At 43.3% G+C, this 26,742-nt stretch overlaps 1 protein-coding gene across 1 annotated transcript in view; it reads right to left on the bottom strand.

The window, feature by feature from the left end:
- Nucleotides 1-26,742, bottom strand: part of pde4d (phosphodiesterase 4D, cAMP-specific) — a gene marked incomplete at its 3' end in the record, with an annotated part of 302,156 nt that overhangs the window by 269,073 nt on the left and 6,341 nt on the right. The window contains exon 2 of the mRNA XM_079515189.1: nucleotides 2,709-2,814. Within this exon, the coding sequence (XP_079371315.1) occupies nucleotides 2,709-2,753 (45 nt within the window). The 5' untranslated portion in view covers nucleotides 2,754-2,814. The remainder of the gene's footprint in view (nucleotides 1-2,708; nucleotides 2,815-26,742) is intronic.

Genomic DNA, 26,742 nt, shown 5'->3' with positions numbered 1-26,742 from the left:
TTCCCACTGTGGGGCGTGTTCTCTCCTCCGCGTCATCAGCGCCCTTACCCTAGGTAGGGTAGGCGAAAAGGGCCTTTCTGTGTGGAGTTTACATGTTGTCCCCATGTCCCCTAGGGTAGGTACCCATACAAAAAACATGCAGTAATCCTGGTCTCTATACTGCGTCCCCTTGGTCAGCTGGGGCACCTGATGGAGGGGAAAGGAACTGGAATAATGCCCCTCCACATGCCAGAATTGTGCCTCCCAGTCCCAACATCAGGGTCTGATCGAGGGTAGCTACTGCGACGTAAGTCGGGACTTGATCACCCCAGCTGGGTCACCCGAGTGAGGGGTATGATGTTCGCAAGACCCGAAACCCCGATGACCTTGGGATACATCACTGAGGATACGTCCCAGTTGCATCCAAGCGATGTTTTTTCGTTCTGAGGTATTCTATTCTACTCATAGGAATAGACTATGTGACAACCAGGTATAGTCTCGGTGACCACCGGAGAGACGGGTGACAGCCGGAATGTAGACGGCACCCCGGGAGCAATATGTGTTGGCGCCCCAGCCTGCATCCTCCGTGAGGAGGAAGCCCAAAAACCTTTGATGAGGCCTTTAGGAGGGCCATTCGAGCTGCAAGCGGAGCCTGCAGTACCACCGTTGCCCAGGTGGAGCCTGCAGAACCATTGCGGCTCAAGAAACTGCACCACTCCTGAATGAAGTGTCTGGTGCTGGGAGTCTGGTGCAACGCACAGGTCCTGGTGGTACTCCTGGTGAGAGCAGGAGTGGACCTGGTGAGACGTAGGAGGGACCCGGACAGGAGTCAACCCACAGAGCCTAGTCCCTCCACATGCCAGAATTGTGCCTCTCAGTCCCAGCAGAGTAGTTCCGGAGTGGTTCCAACGGATTGTGGGGCCCTGGTCTTTCCCTAGTGGGTCTGATCGAGGGTATAGCTACTGGGACGTAAGTCGGGACTTGATCACCCCGGCTGGGTCACCCGAGTGAGGGGTATGATGTTTGCGAGACCCGAAACCCCGATGACCTTGGGATACATCACTGAGGACTGAAGTCCCAGTTGCATCCAAGCGATGTTTTTACGTTTTAATACCACTTCTATAAGGATCACTGGCCAGACAGGTGTGAGAGACGGCATTTGTGGAAATGTGGAGCCGGTGCCGAAGGTGTGCTGTGGATTTGACATTCCTCGAATGAATATTGGGAGGTGCATTGTGGCTGTTTCACCCACTTTACACATTAAGAAGAGAAACGCTCCGGTTGCCTGACATATCATGTCTGATTTACAATGTGAGCCTGAAAGACTTGCATATTCGAATTACATTTGATCTAGTTTCGCTACCCAGATCCACACTTTGTTACACTGTGCAGTGTGCAGTGCAGTACATTTGATTTTGAACAAAGGTCACTGCCTATAGAGTATATGATTGAATACAGCATCTTATTCAGGATAAGCCTGATGCTAGATAAAGAAGTATCAACTATATTCTCTGTTATTATGCTTTCCTGCCGCCTGTCTAAATCAAAAAGACAGAATGTATAATAATAACAAAAGGTGTGCTGGAACTACAATTTTAATAAAGCATGACATTTCATCTCTTTCTGTTACAAGGCATACAAAACCCTTAAGCTACTATAGGTAGGTAGGGATATGTGTTTGAGTTACTGCTATGGTGGACGGAGATGAAAGATAAAAGGAATAAAAAGGAAAAAAGACATGTGGCCAACAAAGAAATAGCCTAGTGTATGGCTGAATATTGCATTACCTTTCAATCTCAGGGTATAAAAGACATGCATACACACGCACGTGCACACACACACACACACACACACACACACACACACACACACACACACACACACACACACACACACACACACACACACACACACACACACACACACACACACACACACACACTTCTTATGCCCGTTATGACCTTTGTTGTTTGCTATGTGTGTGTGCGTGTGTGTGTGCGTGTGTGCGTGCGTGCGTGCGTGCGTGCGTGCGTGCGTGCGTGCGTGCGTGCGTGCGTGCGTGCGTGTGTGCGTGCGTGTGTTATATTTGTATAGCATGTGGATTTGCTATTTTCACAACTTTTGTTTCAACACAATTGTTTTGATGAATTAGGGCAAACGTTTTTGGCCGTGCACCACCTGTTACCTCCTGACATAGCTGACGCACGCCCAACGCTCAGTCTCGTTGTATTTGACGGAAACTGATTTTTTTTTTAAATATGATAATGGCAAATTAGAATGTCATGTATACTCCCGCAGCTGCTCTATACATCTCCTTACAAAAGTGTTTTACTGGATTTTGCCGTTTGTACTAGCCATTACCCTTTTCATGCCACGCACCCCCTAGAGGGCGTTCACGCACCACAAGGGGTGCACGCACCACAAGGGGTGCACGCACCACAAGGGGTGCACGCACCACAAGGGGTGCACGCACCACAGCACCCCCTAGAGGGCGCTCACGCACCACAAGGGGTGCACGCACCACAAGGGGTGCACGCACCACAGCACCCCCTAGAGGGCGTTCACGCACCACAAGGGGTGCACGCACCACAAGGGGTGCACGCACCACAGTTTGGGAACACCTGAAGTAGGGCATTCATTTGTGAAAAACAAAAACACGAAAAGGTGAAATATGGACATGGGATGTTTCTGCACAACACTAACAGGAAAAGAATAAGTCATCCACTCACACTGTCCCTCTGGCTGTCGTCCCCGGACCGGTCATTCTTTTGCATGGTGCGTGCCACCTCTGAAAATGGGCAGGACTCAGCCACACAGAATGAAATAGACAGCGGCCTGGCAAGCAAAAACAAGATATTGGGTTATTTTGTACAACTCCACCTTTTTCCCACCTTGTTCCAACATTGCACATCGTTGCTGTAGGGCCGAAACCTTGCATCTCCATATAAATATACATTATATAATATATATTAATGCCCTACTTCATCATACAACAGTATCACACAAAGGCAGTGAAAATAGCAGATCTACAGTACAAGCTCAGAACGCTATTTTCATAGCCACCCGACAGCGATGATGTGATTTAATGGTTTCTCGGTTATTATCCCCCAGCCGTTTCTGTAAGGTGTGAACTACATGGTTTAGTATAGCTGTGAGCCTTAATCTCTATGACAACTACCAGGTGTGTTTGTGTGTGCATGCATGTGCGCATGTATGTGTTGCAAAGTAAGTCATGCTGTACTTTCTGTGCCAATTAGAATGCATTAGAGTGTAGGAGGTAAAGGTCAGTGAATTATCGGTTAGCTAGAGTTATACAATCCTGTTCTGTTTATCTGGCCTAATAACCCATAGCATCCACCTGCTGCACACATCACATGCATGCGTATATGCAAACATGTGTGCACGACTGCACGTGCACACACACACACACACACACACACACACACACACACACACACACACACACACGCAAAACAAAGGTAAGAACGGGTGTTTCACGGAGCACATACAGTATCTCTGTCAAGCCGGGGTTGTGTAAATCATGGGTTGCAGCCATCAGGACTTGACCCATTTAGAGGCTGAATGTGAATGTTGCTATACTGTAGATAGCAACAAGAACCCCAAAAGGGGTTCCCGTCCTTAATGGGTTAATGAAGCCGTAGAATAGCTATATTCCACATCATGCAGTTCAACTTTTTGCATAACCCCTCCCACTATTTTTTGGGAAGCCAATTACAGGTAAACGATATGGAATATCAAAAAGTTTGACACGAATTGTCATATGACTCCCGAGATTATGTGTAGGCTACTGTAAAAAAATATTATTATCATGTTTGTGCAGCAATCAGTGACATTTGCTGGGTAAAACTTTCTATAAAGCCCATGTCTATAATGCATTATAAACATAATGCATTATAATCTGCTTATAGCACTGCAAAATTACAGTTATAAGCACTCACAAATCCTTATCATGTCTTAGATCAGCTAACACAGAGAAGCTGTCAGAACCTTCATTAAAACATCTGGGACAACGCTCCACACTTTCCAGAATCTTATCCCTTCTGAGCCTGGCTTCCAAACTTTGGAACGAACTCCCCATTGCAATTAGAACTGCAGACTCACTCCCAACCTTCCACCGTAATTCCACTTTACCCTATAGCCTTGACGACCTTGCAGGATTATGCAAAGGCTAAAATGTCATTTAGATAGTTAGTTATGTAGACAGATGGCAGGTCTATTTGTAGCAAGAGTATAAAACCAGCACTCATGGAACTGTCCTTTAAGGCACTTATTTATTTTTGCATGGTAGGTATTGGTATGGTATGCTGCAAACAAACAGTACACAACGAACGCGATTTGGCAGAAGCCTTCATCAGCGTTGTATGAAGATTATGAAGATACAACGCTGACGAAGGCTTCTGCCGAAACAGTCTTCTCTTGTTTAAAAGTGTCTTTCCCGACTGTGCACCCGGTAAAATTATCAAAGTGATGGAGACGAGATGGAGTCGTGCATGCTGCCTTCTTTTAGGTCTATTTGTAGACCTGGCATCCTATAGTGTCTATAGTTTCAATGTACAGATTATTGATTTTTTTATATTATACTGTTTAGATCAGCAGCTTGTAGAAAGTTGCCGTTGGGGTCACACATTGGCAACCGAAAAAATAAGAAACATAGTCTAGCCTTTGGCCTGACTGGAGACAATAACTAAGCAGTTTGAAGTAGCTTTTTTGCTGTGTATTGAAGACTGTAAGTCTGTAATCTGTACACATATCCCTTCCAGGGTTTTCTAATAATGAATTGCCTTAAGAGCCTGCGAATACAGTTTTGATTTTAGATGATATAGAAGAATAACAGATAAGAATCTCTGCTTTAGAGGAAGAGGTCACAGGGGGTACTTGGTTTACTATTAGTGGCAAGACTGCACTCTGGATCTCGGATCAGATATAAATTGGATTAAATTAGAAGCTAACTCGTGTCCTCTTCATCCTTAAAAGCCCTGGTGTGTAGCAGCCATCCATTTAAAGCCAGACAGCACTCCTCTAACCACTTAGTTATTATTAAAGTTTCTTAACAAATTACACAACAGGTTTGTGTAATTCAGGCATCAGGAGACTTGACTGATGTTTTGGTCATGCCCAAGCTTGGCAGAATACTGGAGATACGGTATATGAATAGAAATGAATGAATACTAAACAAATTAATGTAGTCTTTTTTAATTGCACACTGTCAAATTCTCCTTCATCTAGTTGTGGTAGACAATTAGGTTCAAGCAAACTTATACCTCTTATCTATAAGGTATGCTACAAAATGTCCTCTTTTAAAGATGGTGCAGTATTTTTTTATGTATTTTTAACCTTTTTAACATATCCATAGCTCATACTGGCATAAGGTTAAAAATACAAAAATCACACCTGTGTGAAGTGAGGGGCACTCTTATCATCATACATCATCATACATCATCTCATTCCGGCCAATTAGAATTTGCGTCCTCACCTTCGTCTTCAATGTTTGTGTTTACACATGAATGTTTGTGTTTACACAAACAATCAAAACTGGCCATTCATTATCAACCTGTATGCAGTATTTGATTTATTTGATTTGTACAACAGTTATTGCATAATATGGTAGTTCATCAATAAGACATCAGGTAAGAATCCTTAGGGGGGCTTATGCGAGAACCTCACCGTTTACATTACAATTTCAATGTATTACTTTTAAAAACAAAGCAAACAAAAACAATTTACAATTTACAACTTACAATTTAGCAGACGCTCTTAATCGAGAGCGATTTACAGTAAGCAAGAACAAAACATGATAATACAGTACATCATACATAAAGAAATGATTAAGCAGGTGGTTCAGAAAATCCTCCCTGCCTGCTCTGTTTTTGCCTTTTCACAGCTTTCTCTGTCCCCTCTGCATCTGTCCTGTTACGCAACATGAGGGGAATGCCTTTTACTATGTTGATTATTCAACCTTGTCCTTAAATTGTCCCCAACTCCCCATGCACTATTATACAATAGTACTCTAACCATTTAGCAAAGCAATGCAAGGCAAAGTATAACTGCAGGTTGATTGCAATCTTCACAATAAAATCACACAGTGTACAAATGGAACCAAATGAACCTTCCATATAACCTTGCCTCTCAAATGAATAATCGGTATAGAGGGCAAACCGATATCTTTCTCCCTCAGCAGCACTGGATGACGTGCAATGAATGAGAGATGAGTCAGCGTAACATGAGTTAGCCTGGCATGGCCAGACTAATATCTCTATGTAGATATTAGTCTGGAATCTCTGTGTGGAACCTGCATTTCCAAGGGGCGAATTTGCATTCTGGTTCCTGATTGGTCCCTCACTATTTTGGAGGGTGTATATCTATTCTACGACCGAGCATAGACATGGTAACGCCCCGCCTGCCTCTGATTGGCCTACCGACATTGCCCGTCTTGCCCCAATGGTCTCACCAGACGCGAGGTTACTCCGTGGTGGGAAATAATAATAAGTGCAAGAGAATGACAGCTTGGCGACAGTAACTTGTAACTTTTATATTTGTAGAAGAGGCAAACTAATATTGTTTATGCCGTTTGCTTTGATTGAATGATTGATTGAATACGTACGACGTTGTATGATTTGATTTGGGTGTGTTCTAATTAAAGTGTTAGTGTTGATTATCGTGTAGAGGCCAACTCTAAAAAGCCCTTTAAATCCTGACCTAAGCTTTCTGAAAAACTTAAATTTGTATATAGCAGAATATAGAATACTGTACATACTGTACAGAACCCCAAGAGGGGTTCCTGTCCAGAAGGGTTAGAACACCAAAAGGTGTCCCCGCCCAGAATGGGTTAATCTAATTATACTAAACTAATACTATTTACTAAAAAAAGATAAAGATCAAGGGAAAAGGGACCTTTTTACAGTACAATAATGTATACAAATATAGGCATAAACAATATATTAGTTTGCCTCTTCTACAAAAAATACAAGTTACTGTCGCGCGTGCCAAGCTGTCATTCTCTTGTATTATATCGTACTTGTATTATTTATTTATTTCCCACCACGGAGTAACCTCGCGGCAGACTATCCAGCATAAGGCCGGCAGTGTCGGTAGGCCAATCAGAGGCAGGCGGGGCGTTACCATATTAATGCTCGGACGTTTGGAGGGAGTGAAATCTAATCACAACTGAGTGTTGCCAGACCAAATCTGCAGGGGCATTTTTTGAGTGTTGCTAACCACTCCAAGGAAATAACAATGTGGCTCCCTCCCTCTGTCTGTCTGTTTGGGGTACCAACAGGTGGCAAAGTGGCGCTGTTGAGCTTCATACTGTGCACATGGTGCACGATGGGAAGCCGTGTTTTTGAGTGTATCACCAGTACAGAGTGCAGTGCTGTACACACAGTACAGTGCTGTACAGTATGGTACTATAGTACAGCTCACTACAGTAGCCTACAGTACAGAGTACAAATATGAACAGTACAGTACAGTACAGTACAGTACAGTACAGTACAGTACAGTACAGTACAGTACAGTACAGTACAGTACAGTACAGTACAGTACAGTACAGTACAGTACAGTTTACAGTGTATCAATATATATGAACCTTTATTGAGAAAAGGATATCCCTTGAGATGTATCATCTCGTTTTCGAGGGGGTCCAGCAACATACAGCAAATACAGAGTACAGTGCAGTACAGTACTACGGTACAGAGTACAATGCAGTACAGTATGGTGTACAGTACAGTACGAGTAGTACAGTTTTAGTGTATCACAAGTACAGAGTGCAGTGTGTGCAGCACGCACGCACACACGCACGCACACACACACGCACACACGCACACACACACACACACACACACACACACACACACACAGCACCACTCAGTTCAGACGGGTCTGATTTTCTTTGCAACGGCAGCTTTGTCTGGTTTTCAGGCTAACATATTATGGATACATTTAAGTTAAGTCCAAGTTAAGACTGCAGCTTGTCGATAGGCCCATTTCTGCATGCGACACTATCATATAACGAAGTATAAATCATCAGGCTTTCAGTGACACATTAGCCTCCACTCCAGTCCTCTCTGGAGGAGAGGGCCCATCTCCACTAAACAGATGTGAAGTGACAGCACTGCACTGCCAGGTAATTATCATAAACAGAGCTGCCAGACACGTCCCATTGATTGTGGTCTGAAGAATGGAGGAAGAGTGTGTGACTGGTCAGTGCACTGGCCTTGAGGGACATTACTGCTCGACAGAAAAACAATCCTAAGTCACACAAACAACCTCTGAAGAAGAAGAAGAAGAAGAAGAAGAAGAAGAAGAAGACATGCACATCCCAAACCCGAAATTGAGCAGGTGCTGATCGACGATCGGTTTAGGAAAAGTGGAAAATGTATTTATGAAACGCTCGCCCATTGTAGGGCTCCAAAGAGAGAGAGAGAAAAACTATGACCTTTCGAGCTAAACTCTTCATTAGACTGAAGTGAAGACAGAGAGACATCCATCGATCTTATACTGTACAATCAACAAGATCACACACTGTGCAGAACACAAACAACCTCTCACTGTACACAAGAACGTACCCAAAACCCCAGTACATACATATACAGTAGTAGGCACAAAGCACACGCATGCATGCACGCACACATGTATGAAAACCTCTATTATATTTGAATCGGTTACCATGGCGTATAATCTGTTAACCAGTGTAGGCGTACTGGTAACTATAGTGTACAATCTATCACCAGTAATATGAACATAGATCAATCATCCATAAATGGATACTGTGTGTGTGTGTGTGTGTGTGTGTGTGTGTGTGTGTGTGTGTGTGTGTGTGTGTGTGTGTGTGTGTGTGTGTGTGTGTGTGTGTGTGTGTGTGTGTGTGTGTGTGTGTACAGAGTAGACGTACAGTATCAACAGCGGATATGGGGTTACAGCGTCAGCCAGCCTACAACAGTATATGGATAGTATACGCATGCAGTTGCAGTGGGTATAACGAGCAATTATATATCAAAGATAAAATATTTACAGCAAAATCAGGCATCTGTTATGGGACTGTGGAAAAGTTGCCAGAATCAAACATTAATCCAAGAACAGAACAGATTGTGTTGTTTACGGTTACTCTGTGACGTCACGACTGATTTTGACACCCAGTGGAATTGTTTATGACTATTAAAACAACAAATTAACTTTCTCGCTAGGGGTAGGTCAACTTTTTCAAGAGATTACCTGCACACAAAGCTATCACTACTGCCTCCAAAGGATGTTTACAGAAATGCACCATGAGATCAAATATGGTAAATGGTGCATTTATAGCGCTTTTAAAGCACTTTACATAAATTGTGCATTACATTCACCCATTCACAGTTCACACACACATTCATACACCGATGACGGAGGAAACCATACAAGGCACCAACCTGCACATCCTGCTACATTATTGAAGCCCCTCTCCATGGACCTTTGAAAGAGATTCTCTCAGCACACGCACGCTCAAACGCCTCCACATTTCACACAACACTTGCTAAGTACTCCCGCACGGTCCTTGGCCTATTATCATCAAGCTCCTAATGTCTCCACATATTGCACACTGCACAGTAAGCATACATTGACTTATTGCGCAACACCACCACTTCCTAAAGTAGTAGAGTACGGTACAGTAGATACTACAGTACAGTATGGTATAGTACGAATACTACAGTACAGTACAAACACTACAGTACAGTATGGTATAGTACGATTTTACTACAGTACAGTACAAACACTACAGTACAGCACTCTAATATACACTACGAGTAGTATACCACAGCACGGTACAGTATGAACAGTACAGTCACACTGTCATACATTACAACATGACAATAAACCATGTTGTTACACAACAAATGCTATCTTATTTCCGACTACTTACTGTGAGATGGAGGATGACTGATTTAAGCAGTCACACCTGGCCTGAGTCAAACTAGAACTGGTCAGAGCTGGGTGTGGCTGCGCACCTGTTGTGCATGGACTTGATCAAGGCACAACAGGATAAATCAGTCATCTCCACAAACACTCAGGAGAGAGCGTCTGTCCGGACAGTGGAGAGCTATCTCCTCTCTTGTGTAAAATGTCATATGTTGTGTTATTCCTTGCACTGAGAGGAATAAACCACTCTACTTGAGAACAACTGCCTGTGTCGTGTCCTTCCTTGCCCTGGGTAGTGACTAGTCGGTCACACTTACCATCTGCATTTACACCCTATTCTCCATGTGCATCAATCACACTCATTACTCACACCAACACCTTTCTTGCTCACTACAATTAGCAGTGCAACATTGCAAGGGTGACAACGTTGCAAGGGAGCCAACGACGCGTGGCGCTAGAATTCTAGTCTGGATCAATTAGGGGTTCAGAGTCTTGCTCAAGGACACTTCGACACTGACTCTGGGGGAGCCTGGGAAGAAACCAGAGTGCAGAAACAAAGAAAACATGGACAGGCAGAGAGAGAATGTGCGTACGTGCGTGCATGCAAAAGGGCTGGCCGATGGCCCAAGGCTCTATGAAGCAAACAGGTACATTTTGGGTATTTTATTTACCTCTCCAAAAGATTGACAGTCAGTGCATGCCGCGACATACCAAAGCCTACACGGGTTGTGCAGTCGACGTGCTGTGATTGGCCAGTCGCTGTGATTGACAGCCTAGACCTAACCCTAACCCTAACCTTAACCTCAGTGAACTTAACTTCCCCTTGGGCGTGGTTATAAGCACAACCCGTGTAGGAATTAGTATGTAGCATGCATGCCGGCAACAGGAGACGGGCCAAAAAAGTTACAAAAACAGGAAATTAGGAATAAACACTTGATACATAATACAAACATATGAACAAACACCCCTCCTCCTCTACAGTGCTTGGCCCCTTTCAATCAACAGGTTTGCCAAAGCAAAGCAAAGCAAAGTTACTATATTTACCCAGGGTAACTGGACTAAGCATCAGATACTTGTTTACAGCCAGGCCCTGCTCATAGAACATTTCATGGTAGTGGTTCAATGCCTTGCTCAAGGGCACTTCAGCGGTGGTAATTTTAACGTGCCGGTCCGGGGATACGAACTGGCGACCTTCCGGTATCAAGACCGCTCCGCAAACCGTTCGGCCACCGCTGCCAGTACTGCAGGTGGGGACCAACAAGTACTCAAAACCTCCCCAGAATCCCCAAAGTGTCAATAAAAAACACAAACCTATTTAAACCCCTTTTCAGTCTGTATGTGGATGGTATTTAATTCTGTATGTGGATGGTATATGACATTGATGGTGTGGGTCCTTGATTGTATGTGTGTCCAGGGCACGAGAAAAAAGAGCACGAGAGAGGTTGGTGGATAAATAACATTTCACCGTTCAAGCGTTAATGTCAGTCAGGTGTTGACCTTTTTTATTCCTGATTTTGAACCCTGATCTCACTAAACGGATATATATAACTACACACTACTGTATAAATGATACTCTGTGTTTGGGCATTAAAAAGCCAAGTAAAATAAAACCTGTGATCTCAGCTGAGGGCAATCATCGTTAGACATCACTGTCATGGCCATCATGTTGGGAGGCAGAGCTCTTTCTATGGATGACACCTTATCAGACTTAAAGACGCTGCTACACTTTGACAGGCAGGCAGGCAGGCAGGCAGGCAGGCAGGCAGGCAGGCAGGCAGGCACGCATGCACTAACAACCGCACGCACGCACACACACACACACACGCACGCACGCACGCACGCACGCACGCACGCACGCACGCACGCACGCACGCACGCACGCACGCACGCACGCACGCACGCACGCACGCACGCACGCACGCACGCACGCACGCACACACACACACACACACACACACACACACACACACACACACACACACACACACACACACACACACACACACACACACACACACACACACACACACACACACACACACACACACACTATCTGTGGAGCAAACATAAAGATTGAGTACACAATCCATTATGTTGTTGTGATGGTCTATCAGCCACGACCACTTCAGACGTAGCAGCATCCAATGACAATCTGCTTGTGTGGTCTAGTTTGGCTTTCAACGCCTGCCAATCAAAGAATGCGGGCTGACTCATACAGTACAGTACAGTACATACCCACATCTTCGCATTGTGTGTGTGTGTGTGTGTGTGTGTGTGTGTGTGTGTGTGTGTGTGTGTGTGTGTGTGTGTGTGTGTGTGTGTGTGTGTGTGTGTGTGTGTGTGTGTGTGTGTGTGTGTGTGTGTGTGCACGCGCGCACGTACTGTATGTGTGTTCGCGTGTTTGTTCATGTGTCGAGTTGAGACCTACAGTGACGCCGTGGGTGGTTGATTTGGCAAGTCTCACTCAGAGACATCATTTAGTCAGAGGAGATTAAAACCTTGTTTATACTATCAGATTGGCTGTTTTCGGTCGTACAAAGGAGCATTTATTGGGTACAAGCCCATTGAGCTCTGGCAAAGAGATGCAGAGACAAATAAATTATACCTTTACTCTGGCTGTCTGAGTTTATACCACCTCCTCTTCCTCATCGCAATGCAGTCTGCATGGCATCAGCAGGTGTCTTGGGCTTGGTACATGCTACAGAATGATACGCCGTTTGGCAAGTTTATTTTACAAAAATAAATATCTACAATTATTTGATAAATATCTACAATAATTTGATAAACGGTACATATGTAATGTTTATAGTATACTGCAGCTCAGGCAGACAGGATATTATTTTATTAGTAGGCCTAGTTAATTCACGTTTTCAGCGTGTGACACTGTTGTTATGCAATGGGGGCATACATTGCCCAATGAGCTCTGCCAAAAGATTACAAAAAAAAATGATGCCATTCCTCTGGCTGTCCCTTTGATACATCCTCTGTTGGCTTATTCAATTAACTTCCTGCCATCTTTAGGAGAGTGATGAGAGTTTAACCCGTGTGATTACATTAGTTGAGGGGGCAAAGTAGCTCATCTCCCTCACTCAGCAGTAGAAGGTTGTGTGTAAAGCCACATTTATACTTGGTTGAGATCTACAACGTATCACAGTATATCAAGCCCTTGAAATGCTTGAAGACCTCAATCGCTGCATGTAATGACTTCTGATGGGATCCCACTAACGCTTTATTAAACAATCCCTCAAAAGAATCTCAGCCTTCTATTGTAGTTATTAAATCTGGCAAGACAGGCTCCAACCATATGCAGGCTGAATACGAATCCAAATGGGTTCTTTGCTGATGTTTTGAAGAGGTCTGATAGTAGTTTGGTGTTCTGTTATGAACAAGCTACTTAAACTCCATACGTTTAAGTAGCTACTTAACAAGCTACTTAAACTCCATGAGTGTCACTTGCTGAAAAGAACAGATTTTCAAGCTAAGCGTGTTAGCTTGAAAATTAGTTATTTTCAGCAAGTGACACACATTTGGTTTATACAAAGCTTAAATGCATTTCTTTGTCTTAAGATTTTTCCATCTCAGGACGATCTTTCACTTGTCTAAAGATGGCATAGGAAATAATTAAGCTTAAGCTATTGATTCTGTCTGTAACTGTAGCCTAATTACTGAATGGGATTCTTTCTTGTAGAGATAAATAACTAGACAAAAAACATTAAGCCACCCATTCACAATATCCAGCAATAGTGGGGCAGGCACAGTTTGCCAATAACTGACTGAAAGACAGAATTTGCTCCTCCAAGTGGAAACTTGTCACATTCGCCCTAGTTCTGTTTGCTTAACTATAAGACAAAATCAATAAAGCCTGAGTAAAAAAAAACACTGATGGTGGGTTACAAAATCATGGGATAAAAATGATAAAAATGAGATAGAAAAAAGGGGGGATATACCGGTATCTCAAATCTCCAAAATGAAGATGACCTTTTCCAGACAATATGGTCCAATGTGGAGCACACCTATGGTAGAGCTTGCATAGGTTGTTCCTTTATTTGGCTGAGCATGTCCTACTGTATATCCTTCATGTCTGAGACACATCCCTTTGTCCGACCATACCCATCATATAAATCAATGTGTCACCCAGTATAATAGAATCACACACTCAGCCTTTGGCACAAAGGCACAGGACATGCACATATAGGTACGCACACACGCACGCGTGCACGCGTGACACACACACACACACACACACACACACACACACACACACACACACACACACACACACACACACACACACACACACACACACACACACACACACACACACACACACACACACACACACACACACACACACACACACACACAATTGCGAACCCTTGGACAGACATTGAAAAATGATAGACATGGGAAGTTCACTATTTAGGTTCACTATTTCAGAAACTGTTCCATTTGTCAAGCTCATACAAAGGCACTCTTATCATCATACATCATCTCATCCTGGCCAATCATAATTTGCGTCCTCACTTTTGTCTTCAATGTTTGTGTTTAGACAGACCCTCAAAGCTGGACATAGGAGGGTCCCTCAAAAAGTGGACGATTCAGTGTCAGAGGGACTTCCAGGGCGGCCAGGGCGGCGCCCTGCCCGCCAGGCAGCGCTCTTCCCTGATCTGCATGATTGGCCCCGCCCCCTCCCACTACTAGTAGGAAGTAATAGGGCACCCGCGGGGCAGGGCATCCTCACATTCTAATACAGCCAGAAAACCCCTTTCTGGCAGCCAGCTTGGTAGCATGCATTGTTAGTCATTAGACTCCCAATACACACCTACCGGGTTTGAATCCCGCTGCCATCACTATTTTTCCAACAACCGTAGACTTGTTTTTTGACCGATAAAGTATAGTTTTAGACCGGGACGGAGGGGCGCAATCTCAAGCGAATTTGAGCAACGAGACACCACCAAGCACACTAAAGCACGCAAGTTGTCGTGTCAACGTTGCGAAGTACGCTTGGGGTACTATTTACATTATGAAGAGAGGATATATACAAAACAATGATTTTTGAGCGATGGAAATAAGCGAATTAGCACAACACCCCATAGCCCCATTCAATTCAATGCAATTCAATGCAATTCATTGAGGGCTTATGGTAGGGGAAATAGCCAATAATGCGCTTTTGCACAAAATAACACCTGGACCTCTTTGGTGGGGACGTAACAACTACAAATAAAGGTAAGAAAGCCTTCTAGTATGGAATTCTCCTTTAAGTACTGTACTTAAGTAAAATGTTGAGGTATTTTGTACTTCACTTGAGTAGTTCCAATTTCCAATAATTTTACTTCTACTCCACTACCTCTCAGAGGCAACTATTGTATTTTTACTCCTTTAAGTCAAAGTCAAAGTCGTACGATTTGTCACACACGTTACCGCAGTGAAATTTGTTCTCCGCATCTTGGAGAGATGCGGTGAGCCGCAGCCAAGGAGCGGTGAGCTGCAGTCGTGCCGCGCTCGGGAATCATTTGATTAGTTGATTTGACATGTAGATTTTGTTAATAATTATTACAAAACATTCAGTTACACTTAAGCTCTATATATTTGAAAATCTACAAGCTACAATCTACAAGCTCACAATGCGTCACGATGCAACACATTGTGAGCCTGTAGATCTGCTATTCTCAAAAGATTTTTATACATTTAAAAACTTAAATGAGACATTCTGCATAATGAGTACTTTTACTTTTGGTACTTTAAGTACATTTCGATGCCAATACTTTTATACTTTTAAGTACATTTTGATGTATTTTGATACTTTTACATAAGTAAAACTATTGAGTACTTTTTCCACCACTGCCTACAGTAGCATAGCTAGAGACTGCATGGCTAAACAGGTCGTTCAGACTGATAGACAGAGATTGACATCCAGTAAAGATTTCCCTGCTTGCAGGTGTAAATCACTCTGAAAAAAAGAAAATAAAAAAAAACACACGTATAATTACTAATTAGACCAACCCTCAGCAAGCTGTGCAGGTATTGGATCAATATCGTGACATGTACAGTAATTAGCTTATAGTGATTTACTATGCACTGCTGTCACATCATCCTTACACCATAATACCACTGTACTAAATTACAAGAACACGCCATATTTCTAAAGCTATGACTGTATATCAAAGGTCTACTAAAGAATAATATTGTGTGTGGGTTCCATGTTTCTTTTTAAACAGTAGTCTGTCAGATGAAGCACTATCAACACAATCAAAGGCAATATGGCCTGAGGGGCGACTCACACCTTCGCATCTAGCATACAACATTGATGCATGCTAGATGTATGAAAGGGTTTGTTTACATCTTGCCCCAATGTATTTCCAATGGAAGTCACATGGTTTGACACAACATTTGTGTTGTACGGCTTTCGGCTGTGTTTCGACTGCCCCCCACCCCCTCATACAACACAAATGTTGTGTCAAACCATGTGACTCCCATTGGAAATGCATTGTGAGCTTGCATCAGTCAATAAGTCTCATGCATCTAGCATGCATCAGTCTGTTGTAAAGGTGTGAGTCAGGCCATACTGTGCTGTTCAGGAAGAAGTACTGCCATGTTTTACTTAAGTAAGTAAGTAAGTATCAATACCACAACTAGGAATACTCTGTTACAAGTAAAAGTCCTGTATTCAAATGTACTTGAGTAAAAGTACAAAGGAATTAGCAACAAAACATACTTAAAGTACATAAAGGGAAAGTACTCATTATGCAGAATGTCCCATTTCACAAGTTTCTTTTGAAAATGGCAGATCTACAAGCTCACTACGCGCCACGATGCAACACGTTGTGAGGTTGTAGAGCGGCTATTTTCATATAGCCGAATCATATATAGGGCTGATGTGGTTAATGCACGTTTTAATTAAAATGTACAAGGTAACTAGTAACTCAAGATTTCAAATAATTGTAGTAGAGTAAGTGCAATATTATTTGTCTCTGAGTAGAAGTAAAAGTACAGACATTTTGAAGTACTCAAGTAAAATTAAAAGTAAAATAAATAAATAAGTAAAATAAATACCTCAAAACTGTAAGTACTACTTGAGTACATGTAGTTAGTTACTTTCCACCAGTGTGTTCTACCCAGCATGAACAGCAGATGTCCCCACAGACCTACAGCTGCACTACCACTATTCACTCACTACATGGTTATATGCCAAACAACTGCATGGTCTGAAATCATACCAAGAATGGTACTGTACTGTATTGAGTGACAGACAGCATTGAAAAATGCAATAGTTGAGTGTTGAGTGTCACTGCGCGTTAGCGTTTCTTATGCATTCGTTGGTTACATACCGTTGTGTGGCATTCTCCCTTTCTTTTGCCATCACTCCCTTGCACGCACACATGCACCCACACACACAAACACACAATCACTTCCCCCAGCTTCCTCATAGAGCACTCCACCGCAGCGCATGCACATGTGCGCACGCACACACACACACACACACACACACACACACACACACACACACACACACACACACACACACACACACACACACACACACACACACACACACACACACACACACACACACACACACACACACGACCTAATGACATCATTGACCCAAGGCGGTAGTGAGGCCTGCAGAGCTCGGATGATTCATTCCATATCTAAACAAACAGACGGAAAGCAGCGGGCATGCAGTACCGAGCAGCATCTAACGTGATTGAATCTGGCCTCTAATGACCGATTGAGCACATCATTGCTACATAATGTCAGGGTCATGAACCGCATCCTTACCATTTATTTCTCCTTTAATAATCCAGCTAGTTAGAGCATGTCAGGCAGTGTATAAAGCGTATGGACACACTTTTTGCATAGACGTAGACGATACTGTGTCTGTAATTTGGGATAATTCAGCAAGTAAGCAAGATGCTTTTAAGTCGAGAACTGTCATTATGCACTCCTCTGTGACTATATGAAGCGGATAAATTGTTTGTATGCCACGGACAGTAACGGACTGTAGGCTTACATTTAACAAAGCAGAAAAGCTGTGTATAGTTCATGGTTCCTTCATATTATTATCATACAGCATAGAATCATGGTATGTAACGTAACGAAAGCTTAGCAATCCTGTTGTTCATAGTCCATTATTCCCACAGTCCTTCTCCAGAGGCTAATAGCAGAGACATATATGCAGTATGCACACATTATCATCTAACACTGGTTCTCAGACCCCCAGACTGATAGGCCACTGACCCCCATTTGAAAATATCTTTCGCCAGGGATGCCATTAAGCTATATTTTAGATTTGATTTAGTACAGAAGACTGTGGGGAGATAACCGTCCGTGATCTGAATTGTTATTATTCTTACACATTCTCTCATCTAACCAGTGAAATAATAATACTGAAATTAAACAATTGTTGGTGGGGACCTCCTGGCACTCCCTTAAGGGCCCCTTGGCAGTCCCTGAACCCTACTTTGAGAACCACTGTCCAAACACATTGCTGTAGATATTTCAACACCATCTTTTTTTTCCTCAAGCACTGTCCCGCTGGCAGTAGCAGTGGTTCTGTCCTCCGTCTTAAATGGCATTACTGTTGTTTTCTTGGCAGCGAGCATGAGGCCGATATTCCTGCTCCACATTTGTCCTGGCAGTATAGTTCCCTTCCTTCCTCTGCTGTGTCCGAGACTAAGGGGAATGTCAGCTGCATCATTGAGCTTGGTGATCGTGATGGGATGTACTTTGCCGAGTCTTCCTGGGGTCCAGCGTGAAACCCAGCGTCTCAGCGTGCCACTGAGTGATTAAAGTCTCAGGGCATGGTCCATCGCTACAATAAACAGGAGGGGAGCCAGGGGGTCTAAACAGCACTTTGTAACTTTGTTTTGAAAGGTGCTTGTGTGAGGATCTAAAGCTGTTTAGTGTCACTATTGTGAGTCAGAACCTTGGCTCCAGTCAGCTGCACCATCTTCTCAGGAACACCAACATACTGTGTAGAATGTTCATGAGTTTCCCCCGGTGCATGGTATCAAAAGCTTTTTGGAAGTCAATGAAGGTGATCACCACTGCGCTGGCAGCTTGGCGTGCTGCTGTGTGCTGTGAGGTACACTCAGGGCAAAAAGAGATGTCATGGATGAGCTGAAAGCTCATCATATACGTCTCTTCAGCCACACTGATCTTTCAGGCTCCTTTGGCTTTATTCCAACGTTATGTTATGTACACTTGGTACAGCTCCTCTTTCTTACACTTATAGGCCCACTCCACTCCTTCTCTCAGACCCTCTTTCTTTTCCTTCAGTGACAAAGTCCCTGTACGTATGTCATTGGAGCCTTCTGGGCTCCAATGACTCTGTCTATAGGGTACTGTTAACAATCTTGTTAATAAAGTATTCATTCATCCACGTATAGGCCAACTCCTTCCCAGGCTCAGACCCTCTTTCTTTTTGATCAGTGACAAAGTCCCTGCATGCTGCTCTAATTTCCTCCCGGGCTCCAATGACTCTAGAGTCTAAGGCATTAACTTTTGACTGTACTGCCTATACTGTAAATAATCTTGTTAGTAAAGTATTCATTCAATTAATATCTCCTTCCACCTTACTTTGTGGTCTGAGCATGTTAAGATAATCAGTCAGGTGAATATTGGGAAAGTTGTCCTGAAACCTACAGTATGGTTCATAGCAATGACAGCACAAATACATGTTTTCTATTTTTATGTATTTATTCCTTTTTCCCCAGAGGTAAATACTTCTGTGAATGTTCACGTGTTTGATGTAAGCAGCACAAATACCAATCAACAGTGGAGAGGTTGATTGGTCCTTTCTCATGCCTTAACATTATGCAATGATGAAGCAGCCTCTGGGCTTTTTATTATATTAGTTTTTATTAGGTTTTTTATAGACATGACATACAGGACATACATAACAATGACACATACACCAGACTAGACAATGTATAAAACGAGTGGCAAACCTATCGTGATAAGATAACAGGCTATGAACACAACAATCATAAGACATCAACAAGAGTACAGCAGCAGGGCATACAGAACATAATCAGCAAGAGAGCACAGCAACAGGGCAAACAGGCCAGCGGTTACACAGCAGAGTCAAGGTGAGTTGTAATAGGGCCCCATATATATTCAAATGTTGCTATGCTGTCTTGGCCGATGCATCGCAGCCTCTGGGCTTAACTGGCCTCAGCCTCAGGTCCCCTGAGCAAAGCCAGAAAGAGGAAGGGCAAATGTCCTTAAAGGACCACTTCACCACTTTTCAACCTATCTTCATATAATAGGTCCCCACTAATAATCATGATAAATTGGCACAATTTATTTCTACTCCGTCTACTTCTACTTCTTTTTAAACAAGATTTTTTTTACCAAAATGTTTAGATTTGTATTATCGTGAGAACGATGACTTCCATTTTCGCATTGCAACTTTTCAGGGCTAGAAATCCTGCAGTTTCTATTAGCTTGGATTCCCCATCGATGATGTCACTGGTGGACGGGTTTCTGAACTGCCCACATCCTTCCTATGAGACACAGACTTAGTAGAAAACAATCACACCCATGTGAAGTGAGGGGAGCTAATATATTAAAGTCCCCAGCCTGTGTCCTCCGTGAGGAGGAAGCCCAACAACCCTCGGTGAGGCGGGGTGCATACTTAGTTTAGACTAGTCATTGGTTAGACATGGGTTAAGGTTAGGTTTAGGTGTGCTGCCCCGTGGGAGGTTAGGTTTAGGGTGAGGGTTTGAGATGGGGTGCATACTTAGTTTAGACTAGTCATTGGTTAGACATAGGGTAAGGTTAGGTTTAGGTGTGCTGCCCCGTGGAAGGTTAGGTTTAGGGTGAGGGTTTGAGATAGGTTGTAGTTGCAGGACTAATGACTGGTTAGGACTAATGACTGGTCTAACCAATGACTAGTCTAAACCAAGTACTGCACCCGGTGAGGCTTTTAGGAGGGCCATGCAAGCAGCAAGCGGAGCCGCAGCACCATTTCCCTGCGGAACCATTGCCCACCACTCCTGAATGAACTGTGAGGTGCTGGGACTCTGGTGCAACGCACAGGTCCTGGGCCTGGTGAGAGCAAGAGTGGACCTGGTGAGACGTAGGAGGGGCCCGGACAGGAGACAACCCACAGAGCCTAGTCCTTCCATGCACCAGAAGTGTACCTCCCAGCCCTGGCAGAGTAGTTCTGGAGTAGTTCCAACGGATTGTGTGGCCCTGGTTTTGCCCTAGTGGGACTGATCGAGGGTATAGCTACTGGGACGTAAGTCGGGACTTGATCACCCCGGCTGGGTCGCCTGAGTGAGGGGTATGATGTTGGAAGACCCGAAACCCTGTTGACCTCAGGATACATCACTGAGGATACGTCCCAGGTGCATCCATGCGATGTATTTTTTAGTTATAGTTTTCTATTTATAGTGACTCATAGGAATAGACTATGTGACAACCAGGTATAGTCTGGTGACCACCGGAGAGACGGGTGACATGAATGTAGACGGCACCCGGGTGGGCAGTATGGGTTAGCACCCCAGCCTGTGTACTCCGTGAGGAGGAAGCCCAACAACCCTCGGTGAGGCCTTTAGGAGGGCCATGCAAGCAGCAACAGACACACACACGTCCCGACGGATGGAGTGCAAAACATACTCTCCCCATGCCTTCGGCTGGTGGAGACAATAATAATGCAATACAGTGAGGACATGAATTGACATTATGCAGATGGCGGCCATCTTGTCATGAAAATTAAGTTAATAGCAGGGTGGCAACTAGCCGCAATTTGCCATTTGCCCATACATCAAAACAGAAACGTCCTATCTGATTGTATTAAATGACATCAAACGTTTCTGTCAAGAAATTCCTTGCAGGTGATTATTTGTGTCAGAGTTTGGATGCGCTCGCTTTCAGCAAAGCAACGTCCTGACTCCTGCTGCCTCCTGGTATCCAGGTGGTATGCAGGGCCATTGAGTAATCCAAAGCATTCCAAACTCCAACATTTAGAAAAATATTCACCTGTCTACAGTGGATTTTTATGAAACAAACACTTTGCAGATAGAAAGAGGAAAATGTTTGTACAGTGCTGCAATGTTGGTGAGTTTGACGTCGTTTAATACAATCAGATAGGACTTTTCTGTTGGATGTATGTTGGCTGTCAATGGTCTGCATATGGTCAATAACTATTTTTCAAACACAGTTCTTGTATGAAGCGACCTAAAATCCCCCTATGGAGATTTCAATGCAAATAACAAAATACATGAACCTGTGTACTGGCGCCCTCTACTGAAAGTGACGTCAGACTTTGGTGCTCTATACACAAAATCCAGATCCCTGATGTCATCTGTATGCCCATACAGTATATGGTCGGATCGCTGGGTCTGGAAAAAAACAACCTCCATATGCCTATAGTATATGGGTGGTTCTTGAAAACATGCCGCCCGACCTCATGCCAGGGACTGCACTCCCTCGGGTCCTTGCCGATAAGCAGTGCACGCAGTTTGAAGTCAATCGGATCAAGCAGTTCTCGAGATGTGTGACAAGACAATTACACACACATGCATGTACAGTCACACACCCATGCAGATATATGCGTAATTTATAGAAGGATACTTTAGTATAGGCATGCTATGCTTCAGTGCCCTACAGTACACATGCATCTATTACTGACATTATCTTCAAGAGCCTACAATCCATAAAAGCCTAGCTACACTATATCTTGAACATCTGCATGCCTGATTTATGAGCTACAGCCAAGTACAAAACCATCTCTGTGTTGCATGTCAAACTTTTATGAGATAGTACATTTATTTAAGACTGCCTGAAGCTGTTCAGTTAACTTCCATAGATGGTCTTATGGAATTAGACATTGGAATATCAATGGCTAATCCACTACCCACTGACTGATATACCATACTACAATATAGGGCAGGCTATGCTATACTGAGTGAAAGCTAGATTAAGAGTGAACCTGACCTTATCACAGAGCGTCCGTTTTGCTCTTATATGAACCCACCCCCCAAGCATGATGTGAGAGTCATGTCTGCCATGTGAGTATGGCCAACAGAGAAAGACAGACATACTGAACCACAGATAGTCCATGTGAGTATGGCCAACCAACAGAGAAAGACAGACATACTGAACCACAGATAGATCCAGAGACGCAGACAGAATATAGAGTGAAAGCACTCCACTTGTTTCAGGCGTAATCATCAAAAACAAGAACAGGGCCTCTAGGGGTTAATAGAAAACACCACATTCTCTTTTGGGATGGATACACTGGGGTTTATGGTCACAAAATTCCATTTCAAGGGAAAATATTCAAAATAATCATGTCTGAATAAACAACAGTCGACTGTGAGGAGGATGAAGCCATGATGCGACATGCAGATATGTGGACATGACACTGGCCACTTCTGGTAAAACGGCCTAAGGATCATGTTCCCTTCCCGCCCCTTTAAAGGGATAGTTCAGATTTTTTTAACTTAAGCTGTATGAAATACTTGCCATTAATATAGTGGTTGCAACTGTATTAATTGATTGCCCGAGTCCCGTGGTGGGAGTTCTGCTGCTCTGGTTTTGCTCAATATTAAGTAGTTCCGGTCATTTTGTGGGGGGCACTGGGGCCCCCCACAAATGTGATAGAGGGGTCAAAAATGAACGAAAGTTGCACTAATATTTTAGAAATAGGTCAACAATACAAATTACGTTAGTTTTGTGGATTCATTTACTTTTAATGCGTGGCCCCCTGTGCCCCCCACAAAATGACCGGAACTACTTAATATTTCACCAAAACCAGAGCAGAACTCCCACCACGGGACACGGGCAATCAATTAATACAGTTGCAACCACTATATTAATGGCAAGTATTTCATACAGCTTAAGTTAAAAAAATCTGAACTATCCCTTTAAGTAAATCTTGCCTAAGTGAAAATAGAAACAGGCCAAATTCTATGTTGACTTAGGCACATTGTTTGGCCGAAGTCATTTAATCCTCTTGTGTTACATAACTATTAAATAACGTATGTTTTAATGTCAATAGTATAATATATTGTTACTAACTTACTACTAGCTAACTCAGACTGCCCTAGTGGTCAGTTACTGTTGCTAAGGGTACAACTACAAAAGCTCTATTTGATATGACACTATTGAGAGCTGGTAAATGATCTCTTGGCATTTATGCAAAGATATTTTTCAATAGGTAGCCTGTGGCAGGAACCAGCCAATTATCCCTGTATCACTCCCTTAAGTTTATTACTCAACCCTGTCTCTAACAAATAGCTTTATGAGAGAAAGACGATTGACTAGTAAGCCATATGTTAAGAACCTTCATCATTATCATTATGTACGCAATCCATGAACTGTAATCAATACTTGATTACAGTTCATGCACCCGGGTCAAAGACGAGACAAATTTGTTGTCCGGAGGCCATAAAAAAAAAACACAATTGTGGTGTTGAATACGCCAAACAACAGGCTCACAGTGCCTCGCCCTAGCTTATAGATCTGCCATTTTCAGTGTGCAACACCATCAACATCATGCACTACAAAGAATATCAAGCCCTTAGACTTAGAGGGCTCAGAAGGGTAACCAGTTTTGAAACTGGCACTGTGTGTGTAGTGTACATAATACATGTGCATGTGTGTAAAATATGATGGTGGCTATTGTGTTTCTAGAAAAACATTGCCCCAGTACAGAACAACTTTTCATTTCAACCTTCTTTTTTGTCCCTGGCCAAACAGAAAATGTCAACAATAAGTTTACGGAAAGTATTCTGCAGTAAAAGAAAACAAAGCATTTTGTGTTTGTTAGGCGGAGATGACCAAATGATGACCGGCACAAACCACCCCCACTCTCTCGGGACGTAATAAAGACCCCACACACACCCATCCCCTCCACAATCTGGGCCAGGGCCGGTCTCCCATTCCCCAGCCCAGTCAATCTGCCAGTTGTCCTGGCAGATTGACTGGAGGTCATTCTTACTGCATAACCTCACAGAAGCAAGCAGTGCTTCAGTGGTTGGCCATCAACACTGTGCACAGGCTGCTGCAGAGGCTGAGCAGCAAGAGGAGCTCCTCTGTTGTCGCGCTGCCAAACGCTGATTGAGATACTGTTGATACACATGTTATTGATAAAGTGAATACGCTGCACCACAGACCATTACGTTATAGGTTGTGGCCTGATTGTAAGCAGTTGTCCCCCTGACACCAGCCAGCTGTGCTGAAGGTCAGTCAGCGCGCATTGGGCTTATTTACCACAGACAACAGAGAGTGAGAATGAGAGAGAGAGAGAGGGGTAGAGCAACAAAGTAAGGCACAGAGACATTCAATTCCCTTATACTTGTTCCTCAGTGTGACGTTGGACTTGTCTGTGTAACTCATTATGAGTCATGGGATTGTCTCCAGCAGGGCTACGGTGTGGCCTTTTAAGGGCATGTATAGGAAAAAAAGGCCCCCACGATAAGTTCAAAAGTCAACACTTTAATATCAAAGAGGACATTCCTCTTCAAATTTCATGACAACATTGCCAAACATCTGAAGAGTGGGAACATCTTCTCCTTGATATTGAATAAAACCTAATTTCTGATAAATAATACACTACAGTAGTTAGTTACACTAGTTGTAGTGTAGTGTAGACAGAGAGCATATCTGATCTTTTTACATGTTGTGAGCCAAACCAGCTATGATGTTTCTACAGCACAATAGACAGCTCATTCAAGTTTCCACTGACAGGACAGGGAGAACCTGAGTTCAAAGAAGAGTGCATAGACTTTCATCCAAATTCTTATGGGAAAGAGGACTGCAGTAAAAGTACGTCATTAAATGTGATCTTTAGGCGAAGTTTGTGTGTGCGCACGCACATAGCTAGAGAGAGAAGGAACGTGTGTGTGTGTGTGTGTGTGTGTGTGTGTGTGTGTGTGTGTGTGTGTGTGTGTGTGTGTGTGTGTGCGTTTAATGTAGGCCTATGTATACACATATAGGGGTGTATGACTGCACGTGACTCTCATAAAAAGTCTCATAAAGTTTTTATTACAGTACCAATAAGTGTGCTTTGAGAAACAAATTGAAATTATTTTTCCATTAACTTGCCGTTGTGAAATGTCAAGAATGGCTCAGGGAAACCTAGGACAGGATGGATTTTCTGCAAACATTCAAAACGAATTACTCAGCTTGGACAGACAACTGATTCGATTTACTGTCATACTATAAGTCACATTGATGTGACTGTTTGTGGAGTCTCCACTCTCCTGGCCTACCTAAACCAGCACACTCAAAGTGCATCATTGCTTCATTTTTATCTTGGCAACTAGTTGGAAAACAGGTGTAATAATATAAACATGTTTTTTTGTTTGTTTGTTTGTTTCTTGCAACAATTTTCTTCATTTTGTTGAGGAAATGCAGAGCCAGATCATCTCTGAGGATAGAATTCTGGATGAGCAGGACATGTGCAGCATTTTGTACAAAACGGGCTACTCCTGAAAACTTTGGAAGGCAATCTTAGCTAATCAGTGTAGAATCTGAGAAATCCAACAGGCTCGTCTTGATCACATGACTACAGAGATCATGTGTACCGATTTGCGTGGGATTTGGATGAAATCTGTGCGACTAACATAAACAATGTGTTTTGCAGAAATCGGCCTCATGGTGGCGCTATAACCGGCAGATGTGGAGGGATGCAGGGAAAATGTTTTTCCATGGCCTGATTTGGTGAAAAGAATAGTGGCATGTCGTCCTCGGCCTAGTGAAAATGTGTGTGTATAATTTCATGGAAATTGGACACTGTGTTTGTGATTTGTGGCATTTTGTTCGAAACGGACCAATCATGTGAGCTTTGGAAGCCAATCTTAGCCAATCAAGATGGAAGATGGGAAATGGTGCAGATCT

The sequence above is a fragment of the Electrona antarctica genome (assembly GCF_951216825.1).
Source record: "Electrona antarctica genome assembly, chromosome: 12".
Classification (NCBI taxonomy): domain Eukaryota; kingdom Metazoa; phylum Chordata; class Actinopteri; order Myctophiformes; family Myctophidae; genus Electrona; species Electrona antarctica.
Note: the sequence above shows the minus strand (reverse complement) of the source record. Positions and strands in the feature narration are given on the sequence as shown.